This window comes from Emys orbicularis, chromosome 11 (assembly GCF_028017835.1).
Source record: "Emys orbicularis isolate rEmyOrb1 chromosome 11, rEmyOrb1.hap1, whole genome shotgun sequence".
Lineage (NCBI taxonomy): Eukaryota > Metazoa > Chordata > Testudines > Emydidae > Emys > Emys orbicularis.
Window position 1 is genome coordinate 10,201,924 of NC_088693.1, and position 24,822 is coordinate 10,226,745.

Here is a 24,822-nt window from a genome sequence, read left to right on the forward strand (position 1 = left end):
TGCGTGTACATTTGCCAGAGAATTTTCCCTCAGTGGTATCTGTCGGGCTGGCCATAGCGCCCTCTGGTGCTGCAAGCTCATGCACTGGTATAAGGGGCCCAGCTGGCCCCGCACCCTCTCAGTTCCTTCTTACCACCTATGATGGTCGCTGGAATAGGTCCTCTTGCTTTGGCAAGACGTTCATTCAGTGATTTTTCCTGTTATTCTCTAGTTTAGTTTTATTTTAATCTTAATTTCTAGTTTAGTGTACATAGTGTAGATAGTGTAGATAGTTAGAACCCCTCTCTTAGCTTAGAGGGGCTTCTTTCACCCTGGCTTCTTTCACATCTTTTGGGAGCCTGGAACGCTCTGGCAGATCACCTCAGCAGGTCTTTCTTTTCTCACCACAAGTGGTCCCTTCACCCAGAGGTGACCAGATCCATCTTCCAGAGATGGGGGTCTCCCCAGGTAGACCGGTTCACAACCAGGCAGATCAGGAAATGTTCTCAGGGGTCCAGGCTCTGGGCGGTGCTTACCACAAGCAGCTCCCGGAAGCATGTCTCCTCTCTGGCTCTGAGGTGCGGCCAGGTGGCTCTACGCGCTGCCCCATCCTCAGGCGCCACTCCTGCAGCTCCCACCCCTGCATCTCCCATTGGCCGGGAACCATGGCCAATGGGAGCTTCGGGGGCGGTGCCTGCAGACGGGGCAACGCGCAGAGCCGCCTGGCCACGGCTCCGTATACTACGTAGGAGCAGGAGTGGGGTCATGCCGGCTGCTTCCTGGGAGCCACACGGAGCGGGGCAAACCCCTGACCCCACTGCCTGGTGGGAGCTGAGGGCCAGATTAAATGGTCTGACAGGCCGGATGTGGCCTGCGGGCCGTAGTTTGCCCACCCCTGATCTAGAGTATGGTATAATGAATGATGGTAGGGACAAAGGCAAACCCATTATTCTTGGTGGTCCTGGTGGGGACAGCAGTGCATCAGCTTTGTGACATGTGAGAAGCTGATTCCGTTCTGGGCTCCTAAACCTCAGATAGAGCTGCAAGTGTAGGGCACACAGGGCTAAACTGATATGAGGGTCCTTTATTACCTAGTAGCAGTGACCCCTTTGTTTTTGGCTAGATATCAAACTTGTTCTGTCCTTTTTTATGTGAAAGGGCAGTGACCACAAGGCAGGTTCATCAGAGTAGCAGATATAAGGCGGGAAGATACTAAAGGTTACAGGGAAACAGTTCAGAGACCACCAAGTTATTCGAATGATTTAAAAAATGACCTAAGCATTACTAGAGCATGCTAGAGAAGTTGGCTCTGATGAAAAGGACTGTCAGGTAAATCTCAGCAGTTCCCCTAAATGAGAATAGGCACTTGTAAAATGTCTGCTCTTAAAAATATTAAATCAACATGCTTTACATTTTAAAAAGAGTTAAACCTTCTGATTTATAGTTAAACTATATAATAGCTAAATAGTAGTGTACATTAGCCAATCTCCAGATTTGTCTCTAACCAGATGATCTTTTGGATGTGTCCACATGTAATTCTGAAATCTTGTTTTGAAAATGGAATAAAAGGCATTTTTTAAAAAAATTATTATTGTCATACCTTGCTTCCTTTTCTAGGCTTCACCCCAATATCACAGAAAGTTCTTCTCTTCTTTTTAAGTCTGGGTTTATTCAGTTACAATATAGCCAATTCCTTATTCACCATTTATTTCCTTGAAGGCAGTAATGTACAGCAGCATAGAACTTACTGTATTTGTATAGCCTAGAGGCAGTGGTGTTATAGTGTACAGTGGGGGTAGCTAACGTGTCCTTCACCCTCAAAGACAATCCTTTTATGATGAGACAGCAGTAGGAAAAGGAAACACGGCTTCGTCCAAAGTGAATCATTTAGTATTTGATGCTGGAGAACAAAATGGTCAAATCTACAAGAATTCACCCTCAAAAGAAATCCTGTGTGTTTATAGTTTTTTTCCATACTGAAACAGTTATTCTGTTTTTTTCCCCCCCACCTGGTCCGTTCAGATTCTGTGTATCATTTACTTTTCACTTTCATGAATTATTTCCCCCTCATTTGGCAGAGCAGTTGGCAAAGTGCCTTCTCTCTCTGTATTGACTTTATTTAAAAAAAAAAAAAAGTATTTAGAGAGGAGGAAGCTAAAGCAATCTAGTACCCAGCACTACTGGATTTCTAGATAGTATTTCCAGGTAGTACTGGTGAATCACTTCTTTGTAATAAGATCCCAGGTGCTCCTCAGAGGACATAATCCATAGCTATAGGATTGCCTATATAGTAGTAAAGAATCCTGTTTTTAAGAGTTTAGGAAAACTAGCATATTAGGGTTAAGCCTGTGAATAGGGAGAATGCTGTGTAAATTGTAAATGCTTATAAGGCCTGGTCCACACTAACCCCCCACTTCGGACTAAGGTACACAAATTCAGCTACGTTAATAACGTAGCTGAATTCGAAGTACCTTAGTCCGAACTTACCGCGGGTCCAGACGCTGCAGGCAGGCTCCCCCGTCGATGCCACGTACTCCTCTCGCTGAGCTGGAGTACCGGCGTCGACGGCAAGCACTTCCGGGATCGATCCCAGAAGATCGATCGCTTACATCCGGACCAGGAAGTAAGTATAGACGTACCCTTAATGTTAGATGGGCTGGGGGTTGATTAACATTTGTGGCTTTCTCTCAAAAAGTCTAATCATGAGACTTGCTGAGTGTCTCATGCAGGTTCAGGCCCAAATTGCCACACTGAGATTTCTGACAGACAGACCCACTGCTGTTGAGCAAAAGCAGCATCTGCAAACAACTCTGTTTCTTCATTTCTGTCCCATTTGTGGCCATTCTCTCCTTGGGACATGGCTGACTGTACTTTCCTTCTTACGTTGTAAATCTGTCTGTTACCACAGTAACACTCTCTGTGTGTGCTGTCTCTTGTTGAATTCTTTTTCCATGTCTTCATCACTCTGTGCTGTGACTATTGAAATTCATTGCTCTAGGGCTTCCCCAAGTCCCAGCTGTCCAAACTCTAGCATGTACTGCTACCTGTCTTCTCACACAATGAAAAGTAACCTCATCACTGCCCTCACGCCCTCAGAATTATCCACTTGGGTCCAGTTTGATATTATCCTCCTTGTGTTTAAAACCACAAGCAGACCTGCTCCAGCCTGCCTCACAGACCTTGTCCGTCTCTGCATTGGCCTCCTCTCTGTCTCTTCAGGTAGTGTTATAACTGTTGATGCAAAAGCCTTTACCTCTGCAGCTCCTGCCATTGCCAATGACCTGCCTATATCTATCTACCTAATTGACTCCCAATCTTGCTTAAAAATATATTCCCTTAATTCCTCTTCCTATTGTTTTAGATCTATAGTTCTATTATTGAAGTTTATAAAGCATTTGGCATACAATTTTTGTATGAAATAGGCTAGATAACTTTATTGTATTAAAATAAGCTCTCACTGTTAAAATCCATCACAATGTTAAACTGGTTTTTCTTAATTGTCTCTTAGAATTTGGAATGGTCTCCCTGATATTTTCTGCAGCACTAGCCTACTTCCCATCACGCCCTCCATTTCCTCCCAGTGTGGCTGCAGCTAGTCAGCGGCTCAGCTATAGGAGAAGTTTTTGTCGGCTATTAAGGTAGGTTCTCCTGGGGACAGCTTGGGTTTACAGTTCAAAGCCAATTCAGCTTTTTTTAAACCTACATTTAAAAAGCAAAACAACAGAACATGAGCTTTAATCTTTTCGCTGAAGAACAAACAAGTTAATTTGTAGTGCTTTGTAATCAAATTAAATATTAATACATAGACATGAAAGAACACTAGATGTTAAAAAGTGTAGTCATTAATTATTAACTATTTTCAAAAATGTTGCAAACCACATGTCAGAGTCATTCAGCATCAACATCACAGCCTCTAAATATTTTTGTTACAATGAATACAAGACAATTAAAGGGATGTGTTCTGTAAAGTGTTGAGGTAATTTAACATTGTGAATAACTGAGCATTAAATTGTTTTATTCATTTTCAGTGCTCTTAAGCTGCCAACATTGCTCATTATGTTGGAATAACTTGGGGTCCAGTTCCCCATTCAAATGTGAGCCCCACAGCCCTTGCTATGATGAAAGAAGTACACAAATGCATCTAAGGCAGAATTTGTCCTATTGAGTTCAGTTAATTGCATATGGTGTTAAAATGCAAAATGGGGGAATGGAAAATAAGTCATATTGCTGGGCAAGGTCTCAGATTAAACATTTCCAGTGTTTTTTTAACTTTGTTATGAAGAAAATGTCCTAATGCTGCTTCCTTTCTCTCACCCGTGGTCGGTCTTGTGTATTTAAACTGAAAGCTCTTCAGGGCAGGGACTATTTCTTTCTATGTGCTCATATAGCACCTAACACAATGGCATCCTGATATTAGATGGGTCCTCTCGGCACTGCTGTAATACAAATAATAAGTAATATTAAAGGCCTGGATCCCGTAACTGATAGCGCAAAGGTGAACTGTTATGCCCATGCACCGTCCAGTTGACTTCAGTGGAACTCTGCTCATGTGCAGCAGTCTACCACCATGCTGTCAGTAGCAGGAATAAAATCAATGTGTAAAAGGGACCATTTAGGATGGAATATTTGTGAAGCTTTTTTAACTAAGCAATTATTAGAGAGCAATAAAATCATACTTGTTATAACTCTGTGCCGCCTTTACTTGCATTTAAAGCCTGCAAAAATTATTCCTCTCTTCTTCTTGTTCTTAGGGAAATCATTTCCAATCAGAAATGCTCAATTTCTGCTATTTGGAACCTGGCTAAGGCTATGTCCAAACTTCAGTTAGACACCCATGGCTGGAGTCTGGGCTCTGGAACCCTTCCACCTCACTGGGTCCTAGAGTCTGGGCTCCAGCCGGAGCCCAAATGTTTACACTGCAATTAAACAGCTCCTTAGCCTGAGCCCCACCAGCCCGAGTCAGCTGACACAGGCCAGCTGCAGGTTAATTTCAGTGTAGACATATTCTGTTACCAGAAGGTGCAAGGCAAGATAATCACCAAAGTGTGTCCTTTCTGGAGAAGGTTGGCAGTGAGGGAGGAGGAGGTGAGAACAGAATTGGTCAGTTAATCTGTAACGTGACCTACTTGAAGTATTAAAAAATAGCAATTCCCTTGAGGGCACTGAGCACACTTATTAATGCTGCATTATGAGCCTAAACTGCTATGGGCAGAGATCTTGCCTGAGGGATGAGTTGTAAAAACGTTACTGTCAAATAAAAACCCAAACAACAACTGATTCTGCAGGTGAAATATAAAATTTCTGTTGACAGTATTCCATTTGGGAGCCTTGTAACTAATTGGTTGTACACAGTACAGTAAACACTGGATCTGGGATACTTACAGTGTCAGCTAGTGAACTGCAAAACTCTGAATTAACAACTCACCTAAACCTTTCTTAATAAATATATCTTGCAGTTAAATAGTGAACTTATTTGTGTTTTAACACATTGCTGTCAAGAGTCAGGATTGTCTATTGCTATTAAGTAAATGTTGTATCTTCCTCCCCTTATGCATTCTTCCATGCTGTCCCTTCCACAAGGCATTCTCTCTCTTCCTTTGTACACCAAACAATTGCCATCTCATCATTCAAAACACACTTCTCTTGGGGAGCCGTTCAGCAGTAATCCATCAAAGAGGAAGGATTTATAAAAGAATGGAATCTGCTGTGCTGTGAGAGAGATCCATCATCGGTTGTGTTAGACATCAAACCATGTTGTCTGTCTAATCTACATTTTGTAGTCTTTGAGACAGGGACTCTTTCTTCTGACAGAGCTGTGTAAATTAGGGATACTCAGTTGATGAATCCTGACTCCCTGGATTACAGAGTTAGTGTCCCTATTTTGAGATTACTTTCATATGTTACTGATATGCATATCTGTATTTGATACATGTTGAGCCTGTGGGCTAACTCACAAGTCCATACACCAAAAAACACTGCAGCCATGAGTTTGTATCTTTTTCTTCAGGGCTTCAGTTTTATTTCTTCAAATATTTCTTCAATTTATTTCTTAAAAATAAAACTGTTTAACATAAGTTCAACACCTCAATCATGTCCTTTACCTCTGATGTGGTGTTTTCTTCAGGAACCTGTGTACTCCTTGCAGCCCACCTTCTTGGAATCAAAGTGAGCCTCTCTGCTCCTTTCTCCTTTGTAGTCTGCTCCCTGCAGGATTACACTCCACAGGCCATCTACCTGGGAGTTACAAATGATCTGGGTTCTTTCCCCTGACATGAGGATTCCTCCAGGAGCCTACCTACTCCCTTCAGCTCTCGCTAATAACGGAGTTTCTTGCTGACTCTTACGGAGACAAGGTGATCTTCAAGCAATCACCAGATCCCAGTCTCACAACATCAGCTCGTAGGCAACTGAATATTCACATATGGGGGCTCAACTCAACTCAGTGGGCCACCAATCCTGTTACAATACCCTAGTCAAGACTGGGAAAAATACCCTTTCTTAGCTCCTTAGTTTAGCAATGTTTTTTTTACACTGGAACAGGACAAACAGCATGTCCTAGTGCTTCAGTAAAAAAAAAAAAAATCCCAGTACCTGCAAATAGTTTAAAACATTTATGTTTCAAATTAACAATAACAGATTTAGTTTTAAAGCAGCTTGACAGTATTCGCCAATTATATAAATTTAATATTTTGAAGAACCTATGTAAACTATTCTAAAGCTCATAAAACTAAGGACTCTGTGTATCTATTGCTCCTTTATGAACTAGAAGTCATAGTTTCACATGACATCTACATCCAGAAAGGAGGCCACAGAATAAAGTTGGTGCTAAATAGACATTGTCAAGGTTATTGCCAGGAAGCTGATTGACTTTGACAGGGCTCCCATCTGAACAGTCTTGCCTTATGGAGTCTAGTAGTGTGCAATAGCTTTTTTTTTTTTTTTTTTTTTAAAGCTGATCCATATTCCAGGAGAATGTTTTAATAAAAAAAGGTTGATGCTAACTTTCCCATGTCATAGGCACGTATATATTATGATGGGAAATAATGTGGGTGCAGTGGTTGATAGTGTGACAGGCAGCAACACGCTTGCTTTTTCTGTAAAATTTTTGGATGGAGTAATTGCAAAGATAAATACGCATGGCCAGATTCTTGGCTATATTCACCTTTGCATTACCCCCTAATGCTGGGGCTGCTGAAAACAGAGCCAGCCCCCAGGTGTATGTTAAAGTAGCCCAAAGGCTGCTGCAACTCATATTGTCTATTAATAGGTCCAAGGAGACAAAATGACAGCTTAAGATTGGCATAACATAAGATTGCCTCAGCTATGCACCCTTTTCTCTCCTCCAGTCCCTAATGCTGGTACAGGGGGTGGCATAGGTGACTGTCACCAGAGGAGCCCCTTACATAGATGTGATTCTCATGGGCTGGATACAGCAGCTTATGGCCAGAATCCATTGGCAAAATAGCCATACCACAGCCAAAGAGCTGATTCATAGCCAAAAGGCAAGACGATCCAGATGAGACCACCATCAAGGTAGGTTACAACTTAATCTCCCCTGTTAGTGTCTCTTTTCAGTCTAGAAGGAAGACTAGATATGCAATCATCTACCCAGAATTTGTGACTATTTGACAGACAGTATTTTGGAACAAGTTCGGTCCCTTCTTTAGAAAGTGCCCAAACAGGTAGAACATTTTCCATTGTGTTTTATTCTGCAAACATTGACATACCTTCCAAATGTGAAATGTTAAATAATTTTGGAAAATAGCACTGAGTACAAAAGGCAATCTGCCCTCTTAGACTCCAAGATTGCACAAGGTAGACCAGAGTCAAGGAGGAGAAAGTGGGCCTAGTAGACGGCAGACAAATGATGGTAGAAAACACTGTAAATGCATCTTTAAAATTGTAGTGAGAACATGAAATAACCTTACTCCTGTGTTTAGGCTTTCCTTGCACTGTTTTATTAAAAGAAAATTGACAAGTGGTATTGGGAGAAGGCCATGTTTATGTAATGTAGTTGCTTTGCTCGAGAATAGGCTGTGTGAAAGAAAAAGGGCTCCAGGTAAATGTTGGCTATGTTCTTTAGATCTTCTCATGGAATAAAACAAATGTGACCTCTGAAATTCTGAACATTTGAGAGAATGTTCTAAGATCTTTTCCTCAGCTTCAATAGTTGTGTGAACTAGCAAATTGCCCCTTCATGTCTAGGGAACTGGTGCTGATCAATTTCAGTCCTATGGAACCTGCTTTGAGGGAGGCCTTTTTGTGGTTACATGAACATCCTTTGGGTAACTACCTTGGACAGAGCCCTAAAAGTAAGCGATAAAATAAACACTGTCCAAATCTTAGTTAGAAATACTAGGGTTGCTAAATGTAAAGGCACCGTTTTCTATCTTCCTCTTTATTCCAAAACTGGAATACTTTAGATGGAGAGCAAGCTGCCTCTCAATTGAGGTTTTGTGTGTGCTGTCAATTACAGTAATGCTGTTGCTTTAGGTGATTGTTTTAGGACTCGTCTTGTCAACTCCTGTTTAACTTTGTAGGGTGCAGATGATGACAAACCTTTGATTGTTTCACCTTCAATGAACAGTGAAGGTGAATCTTTTTAACTGAAAAAAATCCTGATTTCTTTAGAAGAGATTCTTAGACTTGTGTGTGTGTTTGTCTCTCTCTCTCTCTCTCTCTCTCTCTCTCTCTCTCTCCACCACTTTTTATGGTTTAAATTGCTGATGTTTTCCACTCTTGCTACTGTTCCCCTCTCCCTCTTCCCCAAAGAAAGAAAAAGGCATTAAGTACTATTAGCTGAATAATATGTGTAAACGTATTCAGAGTATAGTGTATTTGAACTGGAGCCCTGTTTCACCCATAATGTTGACAGTCATTTTGTCTCCCTGAGGCAGTGATTCTGGGTTCTAAGTTTGCACATTGTTGGTTCTCATTCTTGCCTGAAATTTCAGCATTCTTCTTTCTGTTATCTTCCTTGAAAGTTGAATTCAGAATTCAAATGGCATTGGCTTGTATCCAGATAAATACCCAATCTCTTTCAAGACTACCATGAGTGCTTCTTACAGTTACTCTCTTCCACTGGCTGGTTTAGAGTATCTTGTTAACTATAACTCCGTTTGTCTCCCCCACACACCCAATGTGAATAGGTCACAAACACTGTGTTAGAATCGTAGGACTGGAAGAGACCTTGAGAGGCCATCTAGTCCAGTCCCCTGCACTCATGGCAGGACTAAATATTATCTAGACCATCCCTGACAGGTGTTTGTCTAACCTGCTCTTAAAAATCTCCAATGATGGAGATTCCACAACCTCCCTAGGCAATTTATTCCAGTGCTTAACCACCCTGACAGGAAGTTTTTCAAGCTAAACCGCCCTTGCTGCAATTTAAGCCCATTGCTTCTTGTCCTATCTTCAGAGGTTAAGGAGAACAATTCTTCTCCTTTCTCCTTGTAACAACCTTTTATGTACTTGAAAACTGTTATCATGTCCCTTCTCAGTCTTCTTTCTCCAGACTAAACAAACCCAATTCTTTCAGTCTTCCCTCATAGGTCATGTTTTCTAGACCTCTAATCATTTTTGTTGCTCTTCTCTGGACTCTTTCCGATTTGTCCCCATCTTTCATGAAATGTGGCACCCAGAACTGGACGTAATACTCCAGTTGAGACCTAATCAGCGCGGAGTAGAGTGGAAGAATTACTTCTCTTGTCTTGCTTACAACACTCCTGCTAATACATCCCAGAATGATGTTTGCTCCTTTTGCAACAGTGTTACACTGTTGACCCATATTTAGCTTGTGATCCACTATGACCCCCAGAACCCTTTCCACAGTACTCCTTCTTAGGTAATCATTTCCCATTTTGTACGCAACTGATTGTTCCTTCCTAACTGGAGTACTTTGCATTTGTCCTTATTGAATATGAGGAACATATGAGGAAGTTCTGAAAAGTTTATTGCTTACAATATTGACTTTTTCACTGTACTTTTCTATGATGCTTCTACAGAAAATGGGAACAGCAACATTTAAACAAGTGGGGATTTCAAATAACAGGACTGTATTCCAAATACATTCGTTGGAGGAAAGGTGTTCTACTGGTGAGCTAGGATTCTTGGGTTCTGTTCCTCTTTCTGCTGCGAACTCACTGTCACCTTGGGGGGAAAATCACTGAAGGCATATTTTCCAATAAAAGTACCTAAATTGTGCCAACACAATACATGTGCGGAAGCAAAATAAGACAATTAGTTTAAAATATGTATTTACATGTGCAAAAATGGCTAATTATACACACAACCAGTTTCTGCTTCAAAATTATTTATGTGCACAGTTTTCTTTTACATGTGCATATTTTATGAGTTTAGCTTGGGCTCTTTTATTATGGAAACATGGAAAAATACTTAATCTAGTCACAGGGAGGTTTGTTTGCCGGAGTGCTTTGAGATCCTTGCATAAAAGTTCTGATATAATTGTAAATTGTTGTTTATGTTCTGCATAAGTATTCCAAAGAGTTGGATTATAATATTTTTATGTTTTTGTTTAAGCAGAAAATAAGTTTAAGAAAATAAATTTGTGATGTGTAATGCAAGTGACAAGCTGGTAGGGCAAGGAGAGAATGCAGTAAATTTCCTTTTCTCAAAGAAAGTAAACAGCAAGAGTACCTTGAAGAATATGAATTTCTGAATTTATATATGAAATATGCTTTTGTCACACTGAATTTATGCTTATTGGTTTTTAATATGTTAACACTGCATAGATTGTCAATGTAATAAAATAGCATAACAAACTGAATTTCTTGTGAAGACAAGGAAAGTCTGAGAGCCTAGCATGTTCCAAAAATCAAGAAGGTGCCATTGGTACGCACATAGTAAATGCTTTTTCTTTAATAACATGGTGCCAGGCAGTAACTTCTCAGCACTTGGAATTTCAGTGAAATAGCCAAATACTATACTTGATTTTTCTGACTCACTCTTTAGATTTCTACTTTTCTTAATGGGCAGAATATAGATTCTAGGGTACAATTTACTCTTGAAGTTAATCTGAGCCATTTCTAATACAAACAGCAGCTAACTGCATATATGTTGTCTTCACAGCAATTTCCGTTTTTTGATGATTGCGTTAGCCTATGCTATACCGTTGGGTGTTTTCTCTGGCTGGTCTGGTGTTCTGGACTTGATATTAACACCAGTTCACGTCAGCCAAGTAAGTATTTACGTGCAGCAGCTGCTGTATTTCATAGGTATTTTGTTAGATTTGTAATGGTGTTTGAGCTGATGTACATATTCCCTACCTTAGTTTTTCTCACTGTTTTCTGGAACTATCAATATATACACACCACTTCACTACTGAAACATAAAACAAAACAAACTTTTAGCATTGACATACCAAAAGTTATTGTGGCTCCCCCTGCTGATTCTACAGTGGCAGTTCATATTTTCAGAGCTGTACGCACCTATTGATGTTAATAAAGAGGCAAATAAATAAAAGGGAGTAGTGTTGGCTGCTGTACCTTCACAAATAGCGAAGGAAAAGAAAATCAATGTTTGCCAAATTGAAAGGACAAAATCAGTAGAGAGAGAGATTTTATTTTTAAGCCTCTAATAGGGTATCATAGAAATCCAGATGACAGTCCCCAGCAGATTCCAATATAAAGAGAGGTCACATTCGGGGCATAGACTATTTGACCGTATCCTTTTAACTAAATTATATTCCCTTTGAATTTCTTAGAAAAGTCCATCAGTTTTTTTGCTAGGATTTTTCAGTACCCCTCCTCTTCCACTCTCCCCCACCTCCTTTTTTCAAAGTACACCTCTACCCCAATATAACGCTGTCCTCGGGAGCCAAAAAATCTTACTGAGTTATAGGTGAAACCGTGTTATATCGAACTTGATTTGATCCGCCAGAGTGCGCAGCCCCACCCCCCCGGAGCGCTGCTTTACCACGTTATATCCGAATTCGTATTATATCGGGTCGCGTTATATCGGGGTAGAGGTGTAGCATCTTGTTTTCTCAGCCTTAACACTTTCATTTCCCCATGCTGTTTCCCATCAGGTGGATGCAGGCTGGATTGGATTTTGGTCCATAGTTGGAGGCTGTGTTGTTGGCATAGCAATGGCAAGGTAGGAATAATGATCTCTCCTTCAGTTCTTCATTTTTCTTCACCTGTAATGATCACTTAGGTTTTTAAGCCTATAAACTGAATTTATTTCTAATCATTAGTGAAATATTTGAGATGGCAAATATGACTCTCCAAGATGATGTATTGTTTTTTTTTGTAATTTGTATATTTCATGTTACTGAACTACATGGGTTGAAAATGCCATTTGCTCACTCATCAAGTTTAAGAAGTCATATTGTTATGTCTGAGAGTGCTTCCCATCCGCTCCCTTTCAGGGTAGCCTTGTGAGAAGGAGGTTGCCTGATCTTGGGAAGAACCAGTTTAGCGCCTCTGAAAAGCATCAAAGAACATCAGTGTCTGTTTCCTGCCAATGCCTGTCTAGCAATCTGATCCACTGAGTGTTTGATGCTGAGAATACAACACACTTCCCACATACGTGGACACAGAGTGTTCCTAGCATCTCTCCTCCTGACCACCATGGGTGTAGTGTGAGACTCCCCACCAACCATCTGAGAAGATGTGCATTTATGAGTGAAAAAGTGAGAATAGGAATGCCCTTCCCAAACCAAGCTACCAGACTCTTTCCATCCAAGCTTTGTTTAAAAAAAAAAACAACGAAAAAGCAAAAACCATCACCTTCCTTGCGGCTCTTGAAACTTAAGTTAATAAAAAATAGAAAACCACTACATTACACTCATCTCTGGATTTCCCAGTAGAATTCTGTCTTCTTTCCATCCATTACCGAGGCCCTGATTCTGCAATGAATGCTGCACGGGTGCAGGAGTCTGTCTGCACAGAGGTCATTGCAGGATTGGGACCCAAAACTGTAATCTCTTTTGGGGGCAGAGACAGTCGTCTTCTTGTACTGTACAACAACAACAACATGTATAACTAATAAATAACAAACTGTAGGTTCAAACAAGAACTAGATAAATTTGTGGAGGATAGGTCCACCAATAGCTATTAGCCAGGATAGTCAGGGATGGTGTCCCTAGCCTCTGTTTGCCAGAAACTGGGAATGGGCGACGGGATGGATCACTTGATGAATACCTGTTCTGTTCATTCCCTCTGGGGCACCTGCCGTTGGCCACTGTCGGAAGACAGGATGCTGGGCTAGATGGACCTTTGGTCTGACCCAGTATGGCCGTTCTTATTGGGTTTCTCCTCTTGCCACCTCTTATTCCACTTAACAGCTAGAAAGGAGGAAGAGGAAAGCTCCCCCACAGACATGGAAAAGGGAAAAAGACATTTGAGCTCCCCCACCACAGTACTCCAAATGCTAACTAGCCAAAGAGCTAAATCATACTAATCAAGGGTCATACTCCAATAGGATCCCTGCAGAGGACCCATTGTTTGTTAGCTATTGCTAGATTTGGTTATGACATTTTTCTCCATAGGGAAAAGTTTAAAGCCCTCCTGGCATTATAAAAGTAGTGTTTGGTAAATAATGACCTATTAATATATGTCCTGTCCATGCAGCAAAAGCAGTATGATGGAGAAACTAGTGTGAATACTCATGCGGAATTCTCTCTCATATGGGCTAGCCTTTGCTACTGCAGTTGAGGCCCTTGAACACTAGAGGGGCACCCTTTCTAGCGTTAAGCTTCTCTAGCAAGAACTTGCTGATTCAGACCCATAATGCAAATCTCAGCCTTTATGGTAAATTAATTTATTTAATATATAGCCTAGTTTTAGTTTCAGAAAATACTTAATGCCTTTATAACTGCTGCAAAATAGACTGCAAACTTTATAGCAAGGTCAGTATTTTGTAGAGTTCAAAACTTTGCTTTTGAGTAAATTAAAAGAATGCTAATAGTCTGTTTCCAAATATGTCTCTGCAATTCAGGCAATATATAGTTCAAACAGTAGCGTTTGCACACATACACAAAGTGGGCAAGGGTGATTTGTCACTTTTGATAGATGATTCCCTCCTCTTAGGCCTATTCAGCAGGTATCTGTGTAGGATTGAACCAGTGATGACTTTGACTGTAATCTGCTGAAAGTTATAATTAGGAAAATTAGGTAATGATTCTTGTCAAGTATGACAAGCTGATGTATTTCAGTGTCAGGACTGTGACTTACCAGGCAAGCAGCTATCTCTCTTAACAGCCTGTGGTAAGGTGGGGGTTTTGGTTTTGGGGTTTGGGGGGGGGGGGTTGTTCTACCAGCTGCTAATTTGTAAAACCAAAAATGTTACAATTTAAGAATGATAGTGTTGCTTTACTTTATTCTCCTCAAACCATAAAGTCTAGATATAATTTTACCCTTTCATTAACATGATTTAATTCTTTAACTGCATACAAAGGGCCTGATTTTTCAAATTTGGCTTCAGTTTTTGATGACGCAAATGGAACCATGTAGATATCTTAACCACCTGCTGCCTGCAATGGTAGCGTTTGTGCCTGAATTTCACTGTGGGTATTAAATTGTGCCCCTTCAAAAGGAAGGCCCATATTGAAAATCAGGATCCAAATCTCTTTATTTTGCTTTTGGTGGTATGAGGAGTTTTTCTCCACAAGGTATATAAATAAATCCTACTTCTCTCTACTCCCCCACAATCCTGAACTAGACATGTTTGGTTAATTTGTGTGATGCATTTTAATGATGGAAAAGTCTGGGATATTTTGGGCAATTGGCAGATGTTGTACCCTTTGCTGGCAGAGGTAGAATGAGACTGGTCCGAAGCAAAGCAACTTTAAAGAGTCACATTCATGTTTTATTATCATGCTGAAACATAAATCTATCTCCATTTCCCCAGAATTTTTCTTGTCACATTTGCTAATGATCTCAGATATTTCTGGATTTTTGTCCTTCACAGCCCAGCATTTCCTTCTGCTTTTATCCTGCAGTGATGTCAAAATGCTGAAATGTTGTGACTTGGTGATAATTTCCCTAGCAACAGACTTTTCTCAGCAACATACATTTAGGCCTTAACTGCAGGATCCAGCACAGGTGGATTTGCTTGGTCATGAAAGATTTTGCCACAAGCACAGGGCACAGTGATATGTCTTGACCCCATTACAGGCAGATACTCACCTACTATCCTGGATTACCTCTTCTTTAGTACATGCACACATCCACCGTTAGTGCTGGTTTGGGATAATAGATGATGGTAGTATATGAAGTTGTGGGTGCAGGGTGGTGTTGGTGTGTTGCTGCATGGTTGTAAGTGACAGAGCTGCTGGGACTGGGGAACAAAAATTTTCTTTCTGATCATTGGACTGAGACCAGTGCTGTGAAAAGTTTACAGGTCTTGCAAGCATTTTTACTAGTCATACTGAGTTCACCAGAGGTGAAATACAGGCCCCTAAAGGACTGAGTATGACCTTATTTGTTATGTTTTCTCCATTTTTGTTTAATTCAACAGTTTTGTGAAACTTAGAACCAAATAAGGGGCAAATGTCAACTTTTACTCCCAGCAAAATCTGAGATGCCCGTTACTGCTATTAATTTCAACAGCAGCTTATCTTTCTATATTAAAAGACAGCTGCAACTGCTCAGTACAGTAAAGTGGAGAAAATATCTGACTCCATTTTTCCCCACCCCCAATCTGATATTTCATCCACTTTTTTTATTAGGCAGCATATGTAGCCCCGCTCAGCTTTAGAAATGGAAAACTGATGTTGGCAGCAAAATAACCCCTCGGACTTTGCTCTATGGGACAAATATGAAGTTCATGTTTTGTGACACTTCTGAGAAGTTTCACATAGTTAGTTTAATGACAAAAATACAGAAAAAAATGAATGAATAAACTGACTCCTGTGATTTTAAAGTTGGGTCAAACTGATTACTTTCTTCTTCCCCCCCCTTCAAATCGAGCATGAACAGCTAAACTTCTGCAGTTAGAAGTTAATACTCTGTGCTATTTGAAAGCTGGGATTACAAGCTTTAAGATGATGTACAGCATTGATTCTAGCTGTGCCAGTTATTGACTTCGAAGTTCAGTGTGGAATTGAAATAGAGGGAAGGACAAAATAAGAGGAAAGATGTGGTCTTAAGATCCAATATTTCATAAAACTCCCATGCTAGATAAACTGCTGAACATTACTTAAAGGTGGCATTACTTTCAAGCTGTATATAGTGTTACCTTTTATATCAAGTGGGCCATGTAGGATTGGACCTTAAAGTACCCACCCATCTCTTTTTTTAGCAGGGGAAATAAGGCAATTAGCAGACAAGTTAGGATGTCTTCATCATTCCAAACTTCCTGGACCACACTACCCCAATCCAACAAGAGGATTAAAACTGAGCCATGAGGGGAGAAGTTCTTCAGACATAACTTCAATAATAGCAAGGGAACTACAAAAAATTACTAACGAATTGAATAACATCTCCCTCTCTCAAATGTTTTTTCTAAGTTTGCACCAGTGTTAAAATCCCTTTTGAAAAGAGCGGTTGCAGTACTAATTGTGTTGTGGGTTCAGTGCTCAGCTGGATTGTTGTTGTTTTTTTAATAAACACAAAAGGTGCAAAAAAATTGAGTGCCCCAGCAAACTGTTTAATAGATCTTATTTAGTTTTGTATCCAGGTGCAAGTGTCTGAGCATAGGGTTTCTGCTTGCCTTATTTACTGAGACCTCCATCACTGATTCATTTGGGTTTACAAGACCCAACTTATTCTCTTGTTATACACAGCATGTTGTTCTTTGTTACAATGACTTCATAGTGATATTAGTATTGAGGATTTGAGAATAACCAGAAAGGTGTGAGTTTTTCCACAAAAATGGATCCTAGCTCTTCAGTCTAGCTTGATGAAATAAATACATATCTACGCTTGCACATAATCAAGCAAGTCACCCTAAACTAATTGATCAATGCACCCTCAAGTCTAAATGCCACTGACTGGCAAGCAGCCATGTAAGTAAGGATGTGATTTTGTTCTGAGAGAGATCTGCTTTGGGGGGAAAAAAATAAAATTTCCTCTTATGTTTAGCTGCTGAAAAACACAATCTGAACTATCTGTTAAGTTTCCCTTGTAAATATACAAAGCGAGACAGTGTCCCCATTGGCTGAATTGTTTTGAATTATTATTATTATTATTATTCATTTTTATTTGAATTACTGTCGTGTTTAGGAACCCTAGTCATGGACCAGGTCCTCATTGTGCTGAGTGTTGTAAAAACAGAACAAAAAGACAGTTCTTGCCCCAAAGAGCTTACAATCAAAGTAATAAATGAGACTACAGGCTGACAGACACAAATGAGGGGAGTATAAATAAACAATGAAACGGTACTAGCCAGCATGATAGGTTGTGTTCTCTGCATACCAACAGGCTAAATGTCATCAAGCTTTTTCTAGGCATCACAGCGAACTAGGATTGTCGAGGAGGATAATGAGTGAGTTTTGCAGATGTTTACAGGGGGCTCTTCCCAATTCTCAGGGGGCAGCATAGGAGAAAGTACAAAAATACTTGTTTGAAAATTTAATAAGTGGGCTATAGACACTGGCATCATGGGCCAGTCAAAGGCGGGAGTCAACATCTTGATAGCGAATGAAAGATGATTGGATGGGTAAGTGAAGAGAAGCAGTTTGATTTAATAGAGAAAAGGAAACAAGTTAAGTGATGCAAAGAGAGGGGTGATGTGGTCAAAGCACCAGGCTAGGACAATTATCTTTACAGCAGCATTCTGCGTGGATATGAACAGGGGCAAGATTGCATTTATCAAGGCCAGAGAATAGGATGTTGCAGTAATTTCACCAGGCAGATGAAAGCCTGGATCAGAGTTTTAGCTGTGGATGAATGGAAAAGGCCATGTCTTACAGATCTTAGGGCTAGTCTACACTTACCGGGTATTTCGACGGCTGCGGATCGAAGTTCCGAGTTCGATTTATCGCGTCTGGTGTGGACGCGATAAATCGAACCAGGAAGTGATCCCCGTCGACTGCGGTACTCCAGCTAGACGAGAGGAGTACCGCGAAGTCGACGGGGGAGCCTGCCTGCCGCGTGTGGACCGCAGTAAGTTTGAAGTAAGGTATGTCGAATTCAGCTGCGTTATTCACGTAGCTGAATTTGCGTACCTTACTTCGACTTGGGGGGTAAGTGTAGACCAGGCCTTAGATAGAAAGAATCAGCAAGGTTTAGTCATAGCCTGAATATGAGGACATAGAGGGAGGTCCAAGTCGAAGATGATGCCTAAGTTACGGGCTTGAGTGACAGGTGGCATGGTGGTGGTATCCATAGTGATTGAGAAAGGAGGTAATGGGGAGAGCTTGATGGGGAAGATCAAGAGCTCCATTTTAGCCATGTTGAGCTTCAGCTAGCAGCTAGATGTCCACAAGGAGATGTCAGAGAATGGCAGCAAAGAGTTAATTTTAAAAATGTGTTATAATAGCAGAGATGATCCCTATGATAACTGTGATCTGGCAAAAATACATAGGAGTCAAGCATAAGGAAGAGGTAGGGAGTGAGTGTAGTGTTTTATGAAGTTTTGTATATTGGAGCTGTGAAGATACTTTTAAAACAGCAAAGAAATCTTGGATTGTGGTTGTGAGACTGTGGAAAGAGAGATTTCAAAGCAGAGTTAAACAGTTATTTTCCAGTTTTAGAGCATGGTGTTTGTTCAGATATTTAAAAATAATATGGTCCCTGCCCAAGAGGATTTACATTCTAAGAACTGCAAACAAGAATCCTTCCTGTATGCCAATGATCCTGAATTGATGAGACAGACGTTTTTGAATTGCTGTGGAATCAAGTCAGGCTTCAGTTTAACCATGACAAAAATCACCATTATATATAACTCCTTCTAGCAGTTTCAGAATAAGGTGCAGGGGTCTTTTCTAATTTCTGGATTATATAGTGAGAATGTATTAATTTTACTGTAAAGTGTCATGCTTAAATAACTTGAAAAATAACATTTGAATTTATGAGATTTGTGCTTTTATTTCAGGTTTGCAGATTTTATCAGGGGCATGCTGAAACTTATACTTCTGCTGCTGCTATTTGGCGCAACACTGGCATCCACCTGGTTCACTCTCACCTGTCTTACTAGTGTCACTCACCTGCCTTTAACCACAGGTACCTAGAACAATGTAAAACCGTAAAAAGAGATGATTTTTATTGTTCTTTGGGTCTGTTTTATAAACAACTGATATTGTAGGCAAATATTTGCCATCTTAATTAAACTATATTATGATCTGTTTTGAGAACCCAATCCTGATGATAAATACATTAAATATAATAGTCTGAGTTTTCATCCACTAATTTATAATGATGGACAAAAAAAGGATTTAAAGCTTATTAAATAAAAATGTCTTTGACCAGCTTTTAAAAGCATGATAAAAGAATTAAAAACTTTGACTAAAAACATAATTATTATAATCCAGATTATTAATTAGTACCATTTTTGGGAATAGCTGTGGTTCTGAATAAAACAGTGATGGTGATATTATGAGTATATGGTAGTGGTGAATATATAGAGGAAAAATGGCAAGTTTGGGAACTTAGAATTCAAAAGATTAAATAAATTATTAAAAATTAACTAAAACCTTGAACTAATTAATCCAGTGGAACCCAAACTGTGTGGCGTGCCCCCCATTCTTCATCACAGGTGAAAAAATGGACTAGCAGCTTTTACTTTTTGTGCTTGTCTGTTCCATCATTACACACCTACAGAAAGGTAACTTTGTACAAAAATTTTGTTTTCTGAATTAATGCAGTGAGCCAAACTTATCAGTCTCCTGTCCCTGCCTACATACGAGAACAAAGCAGACCACTTCCTGTAGGTGAAATTAATTACATACATGGTGATCTAAAACAGAACTGGTATATCAATTTTTACTTACCAGCCTTTAGTTTTCTTATTTTTTTAAGAACTCAGCACACTATATAGGATCCTTGAGAAATAAAGCAGCCTCCTTATCTCTTTTTGTTTACTCAACATACAGCTGCAGGACTGTAAAATGGGGGGGGGGAGAGGTGATTATAAAAAAAAAATACTTAAAATTAAACAGAACTTAAACTGACAGCTGTGTACTCTCAAGGAAGAACTACTAATGTTAGTGCCCTCCCACAATTACTCTGTTTAAAAATGAAATTAATGAAGATTTGGAAAGGAGTTTTTGTAGGCAAATGAAAAGATATAAAGCAACATGCAAGTACACAATAACTTCTAAAATGTTACTTTTTGTGGGTAGAATTGGCTCAAGAAACAGTCAGTCAGTGATTGTCAGTGTGGCTCTTTTTGTGATTGACTAATGATTGCTAGACTGCAATGTGTTTATTGGAGAGCATGTCTTCTTTCAGACACTGGTAGGCTTTTGTAATTGGCAGGTGGATTCTTGTAATTGGAATGGGACTCATGGTAAACTATCCTAATGGGTAAACTGAAAGGAACCAGGTTAATTTGAGGGGAAGGTAAAAATACAGAGAAACAGATTTAACAGCATTTCTTAATTTTGGTCTGCTTTGTATGCCACAAAGTGCATTAGTAATAATGACATTAACATAGCACTTTTCATCTTCAAAGTGCTTTACAAATATTGAATCTAACTTTGAATGAAGCATCAATGCATGAATATGATAGATCCCATCTCTTTGTGTGTGCCTCTGGTTGAATTTTTGTGGGCAAAATATGTTGGCTTACACATACCAGGGATAGTGCATATATACATAGAAAATTACACAAGTGGAGGCCACATACAATCTCCAATCCTCACTGTCCACCTGTGGGCTGGGGGGAGTATCTCCATTTCACGGATGAGGAAAAAGAGGCGAAAGTTAAATGATTTTTCCAAGGACCCAGGAGTTGTTAGAGTTGCAGCTATGATTATTATATTAAATCTCAGCCCTTATTATTTTTAAAGATTCATTTCCTTTTTTTTTTTTTTTTTTTGGAAGACCTGACTGATCAGTGCCCTTACTTTTATATGGTATACTAAAGAAGGTGTCTTTAGCAACATAGTAGTCTCAGTCACCATGCTGGGGTACTGGATCAATGCTGAATCTGAGGTGAAAGATTACGACCACTGAGTCACCATCAGTACTATTTGTAGCAGAATTCCAGATTCCTTTCTCCTTAAAGGGTTCTTCTGATCCTGGGCTGCAGGATTGTTGTAAATCCTTCCTCTATGATCAGGTGCATTTGTGAGGTTTTTTTTTAAAAGTCATGAGGAAGGTCACACTATTAACTTTTATAGCAGGAATTTTGATGTCTCCGTCTCCATCTTAGTTTTTGTCTTTCTGTGCCTTGTTTCCTTCCCATTTAAAGATGTTTGGCAAGTATTACATTGTAACTCATGTTAAAATATATTGGAAAGCATTTTGCCACTTCTGTGTAATTCATGGACTCTCCTGGAAACTTTCCCTGAATAAGATTGTTTGGATGATTTTTGGGCTGACCATTGTTGAATATCTGGTAGAGCTAAAAGGAGCTTGACAAAATTAGAGCCCAGTCTTCCAAGATGGTGAGCACCTCCCGTGAGGTGGAAAATTACTTCAACTCGTGATAACTTCAGCAGTGTCCAGAGTAGACAGTAATGTTACTGTAGCACGTCAGTGCAATAAGCTTTCCTTTAAAAGCCTTTCTTACCTCATTCCTGTGTACAAGTCCATATTTTAGGATTTGGCATGAAATCTCCTAAACCAGTGTGTAGTTAAAGGTTAGATTCTTCTTTTTAATCTGATAGTTTAGAGCTCTCTTTACAATAGATGTATTGTTATTGCCTTCATAATAAGCAGTCCCTTAAATTTGGTTTTTATAAAGTACTCAAATAAAACTATTCCTTTCCTGTGGTAGATTTTCTATCTATTTTCTGTCTAAGTTCTTTTAATGTGCACATCACTGTAGTATCTGAGCACCTTTTTGAGAAAACAAAACCTTGCCTTGAATAGCAGTACTAGCTGTAATGTAATATAATATAATAATAATATAAAATAAATGCAATATGCCTGTTTAATGTAGGTCTTTGTATATTGAATACCAGTGATACATCTTTATAAAATACATTCTTATGGATGAAAATGCACAAGCTTTTTAAAGTACTAATGTATAGGGCTTCATGTAGATTATTCCTAAATGTAATGATGCAATATGCTTATGACTTCTGCACTTCACAGTAAGTGGGAGAAACAGCACATTTAAATTGATTTGGTTGAACTTTTTTGTTTAATTAAAAGTTTGAGAGTATAGAATATAAGTGAGCCAAAGTATAGAAGGTTGAATGCAGGCCACTGCCTAGTGGCACTTGGGCTTTGGGGAAGGATTGAGAGATGGCTATTAAATGTGGAAGCATCTCTGTGTGCTCAATCAGTGGAGCAACAGTGACATTAGAGGGCAAGGATGTCGTTTGCACTTTTTTGTGTTTGAAAGAGCACTATATATAGCTGAAACAATTTATCTTAGTATTTTTTGTAGCTATTACTGTGTAGTGCTTTACATCTTCAGGGTACTTTGGATTCATTAACTAATCTTCACAACACCACTGGGAAGCAAGTACTATAATTCCTATATTACTGTGAGGATTTTAAGGCAGAGAGATCAAGGTCCAAAATAATTTTTGCAGAAGCTAGCATAAATGTGCAGTGGTACCTGTAGAGGAGTTCTCTGCTCCCTACACAGGTTTCTCTTCCAAGATTTGTGTGTTCACTTCCACTCCACTCTTCCCAGAGAGCTTCAGTGGTGTCAAATTTCTTTTCCTGGGTGTCTCATATGCCCATTAGTATATACAAACATCTTTCTCATAAGCAAATAGGCCCTACACATGCAAAAACACACGCTTGATAGGTTGCAGCAACATCTTAAAACTGGCCAGATATCAGGATGGACTCATCCGATGCTGCTGGTCTGAGCAGTCAGGAGGGGAGCTGTTCCAAAAGGAAAGCCAGCTACTTGGACGAGGAAGCAAACCTCATCAATCAGAATATTATGGAGGATGAGCCAGGTACCTGTGGAAGGCTACTCCCATGAGAGGAATGCTATTCAGAAGGAGAAGGTATGTGTTTGGTAGTGTCTACCAGATTCAGTGGGGTGAGTAGTCAGGAGGACTGTGGAAGCAATCAAGAAGCGGTTAACTGAGTGATGTTTGGTGGCCTGTTTTTGAAAATTTAGTCCCAAGCTGCTTGGCCAACCCAACACCAGGGAATTGATGTCAGAGCTGGAGTTAAAACTCTGGAGCTCCTGGACTTCCGCTCAGTTCACTAGACTGGTTCCTGACATGTTTAAGGGGAAGTTGTTATTAGGTACGATTATTCTCCCTAAAGTGAAGTGGAAGAAAGAGGTCCTTAAGATCTGAGTAGAGGAACTGAGCAAATCTTTGTTGGCAATTTCAAAAGTCAGAAAATGTTTTTGGTCTAACAAAATGTGGTTTTTTGGTGATTTTTTTTTTTTTTTTTTTTTGACAAAATGGTCAAAATCTCAACTTTTTTATTTTAATGTTTTTGCATTTTAAAAAATAAAATAAAAGTAAATTTTACAACAAAAAGTTGGTTCATATAAAAAATGAAATGTTTCATACAGAAAACATCTAAATGAAACTTGTCAAATGTTTGGATTTCTTTTAAATGAGCAATTCGATGAAACTGACATGAATTTGTGAAACATTTTTCTGTCACTGAATCTGCATTCTTTGCCGATAAAAGATTTCAGTTGAAAAATTTCACCCACTACTGTCTAAACCAACTTTCAATCAGCAGTATATGTAGCAATTTTATAAATCTCTAGCTAAAATAGGGAGGAAGATGGTGTTAATATATTGAAAAAAGGGGTCAAAGCAACATGGTTGTTTCCTGCATTTGCTTATAAAAGTGATTTCCTACAAAATTGCTTAGAGACCTTTAACATTGATATTAAAAATCAGTGACTAGTTCATGTTTTCTTTAATCAGCAGTAGTTTATGTTCAGACTGCTATTCAAAAGGCTTTTCTTCCTTTTATACAGCATGGCTTTTGCTTTCTGTCATTAGTGGGGGGAGGGGAGGTTTAAGATATTTTCAGCAGAATTGACATGAAAGCATATTTGGAAACATATATAAGAATGATAACTGATTACAATACACTTGAAGAAAGCTTGACTTTTCTTTTAATAAATTTTAATATACATTATTTAAATTATACTAAGTTAAATTCTTCATTGAGTTCCAAAGACAGTTTTGTATACACCCTTAACTCTAAAATAGTTGTTTCCATTGTCTGTGCTAGAATAGTGATGTCAAGGCTGATTCCCCCAGGTGGGGGCCCGCAAGGATTCTAAAAATTAATATTGGCCACTCCAGGCTTGTATTAAATTCCCAAGGTTACAGCTTCTTTCTGACCTTGGATGGGTAGATGCTGCCACCACCCAAGTGCAAAAAACCTGTTGGGACCCAGGAAGGCACATTTGGGAATTCCTCCCTGTGGGGTACCCTCAAGCCCTTTCACCACCACCCCCTCCAGGGAAGAGCTGAGAAAGAAAATAAAGGAAATCAGCTGTTGCCACTTAGGACACAAAAATTCAATCTTGTTCTTAAAAAAGGTAACTTTTATTAAAAACAAAAAAAGAAAAAATACATTTGGAACTTAATAACTTTCTTGAGGTTCAGCTTAAAGGTTACAAGCAAAACAAAAGCATTTGGGGCTATCACAGAGGAGTCCACAAGCCAATAAGAAATAAAAGAAATAACCCTAATCGCATCTTCCTAGACATTCCCTGATTTACTTACATATCTCGGGTTTCAGATAAGTAGTTCTAGGTATGATCTGATGATTTCCATACCTGGCTTAAAGCTTCTTATAGCATTGCAGCTATGTGTCTCCTCTC

General features: G+C 39.4%; 1 protein-coding gene across 1 annotated transcript in view; it reads left to right on the forward strand.

The window, feature by feature from the left end:
• Positions 1 to 24,822, forward strand: part of SLC49A4 (solute carrier family 49 member 4) — a 126,852-nt gene that overhangs the window by 84,178 nt on the left and 17,852 nt on the right. The window contains exons 4-7 of the mRNA XM_065413480.1: positions 3,488 to 3,617; positions 11,068 to 11,176; positions 12,026 to 12,093; positions 18,979 to 19,106. Coding sequence (XP_065269552.1) covers positions 3,488 to 3,617; positions 11,068 to 11,176; positions 12,026 to 12,093; positions 18,979 to 19,106 — 435 coding nt within the window. The remainder of the gene's footprint in view (positions 1 to 3,487; positions 3,618 to 11,067; positions 11,177 to 12,025; positions 12,094 to 18,978; positions 19,107 to 24,822) is intronic.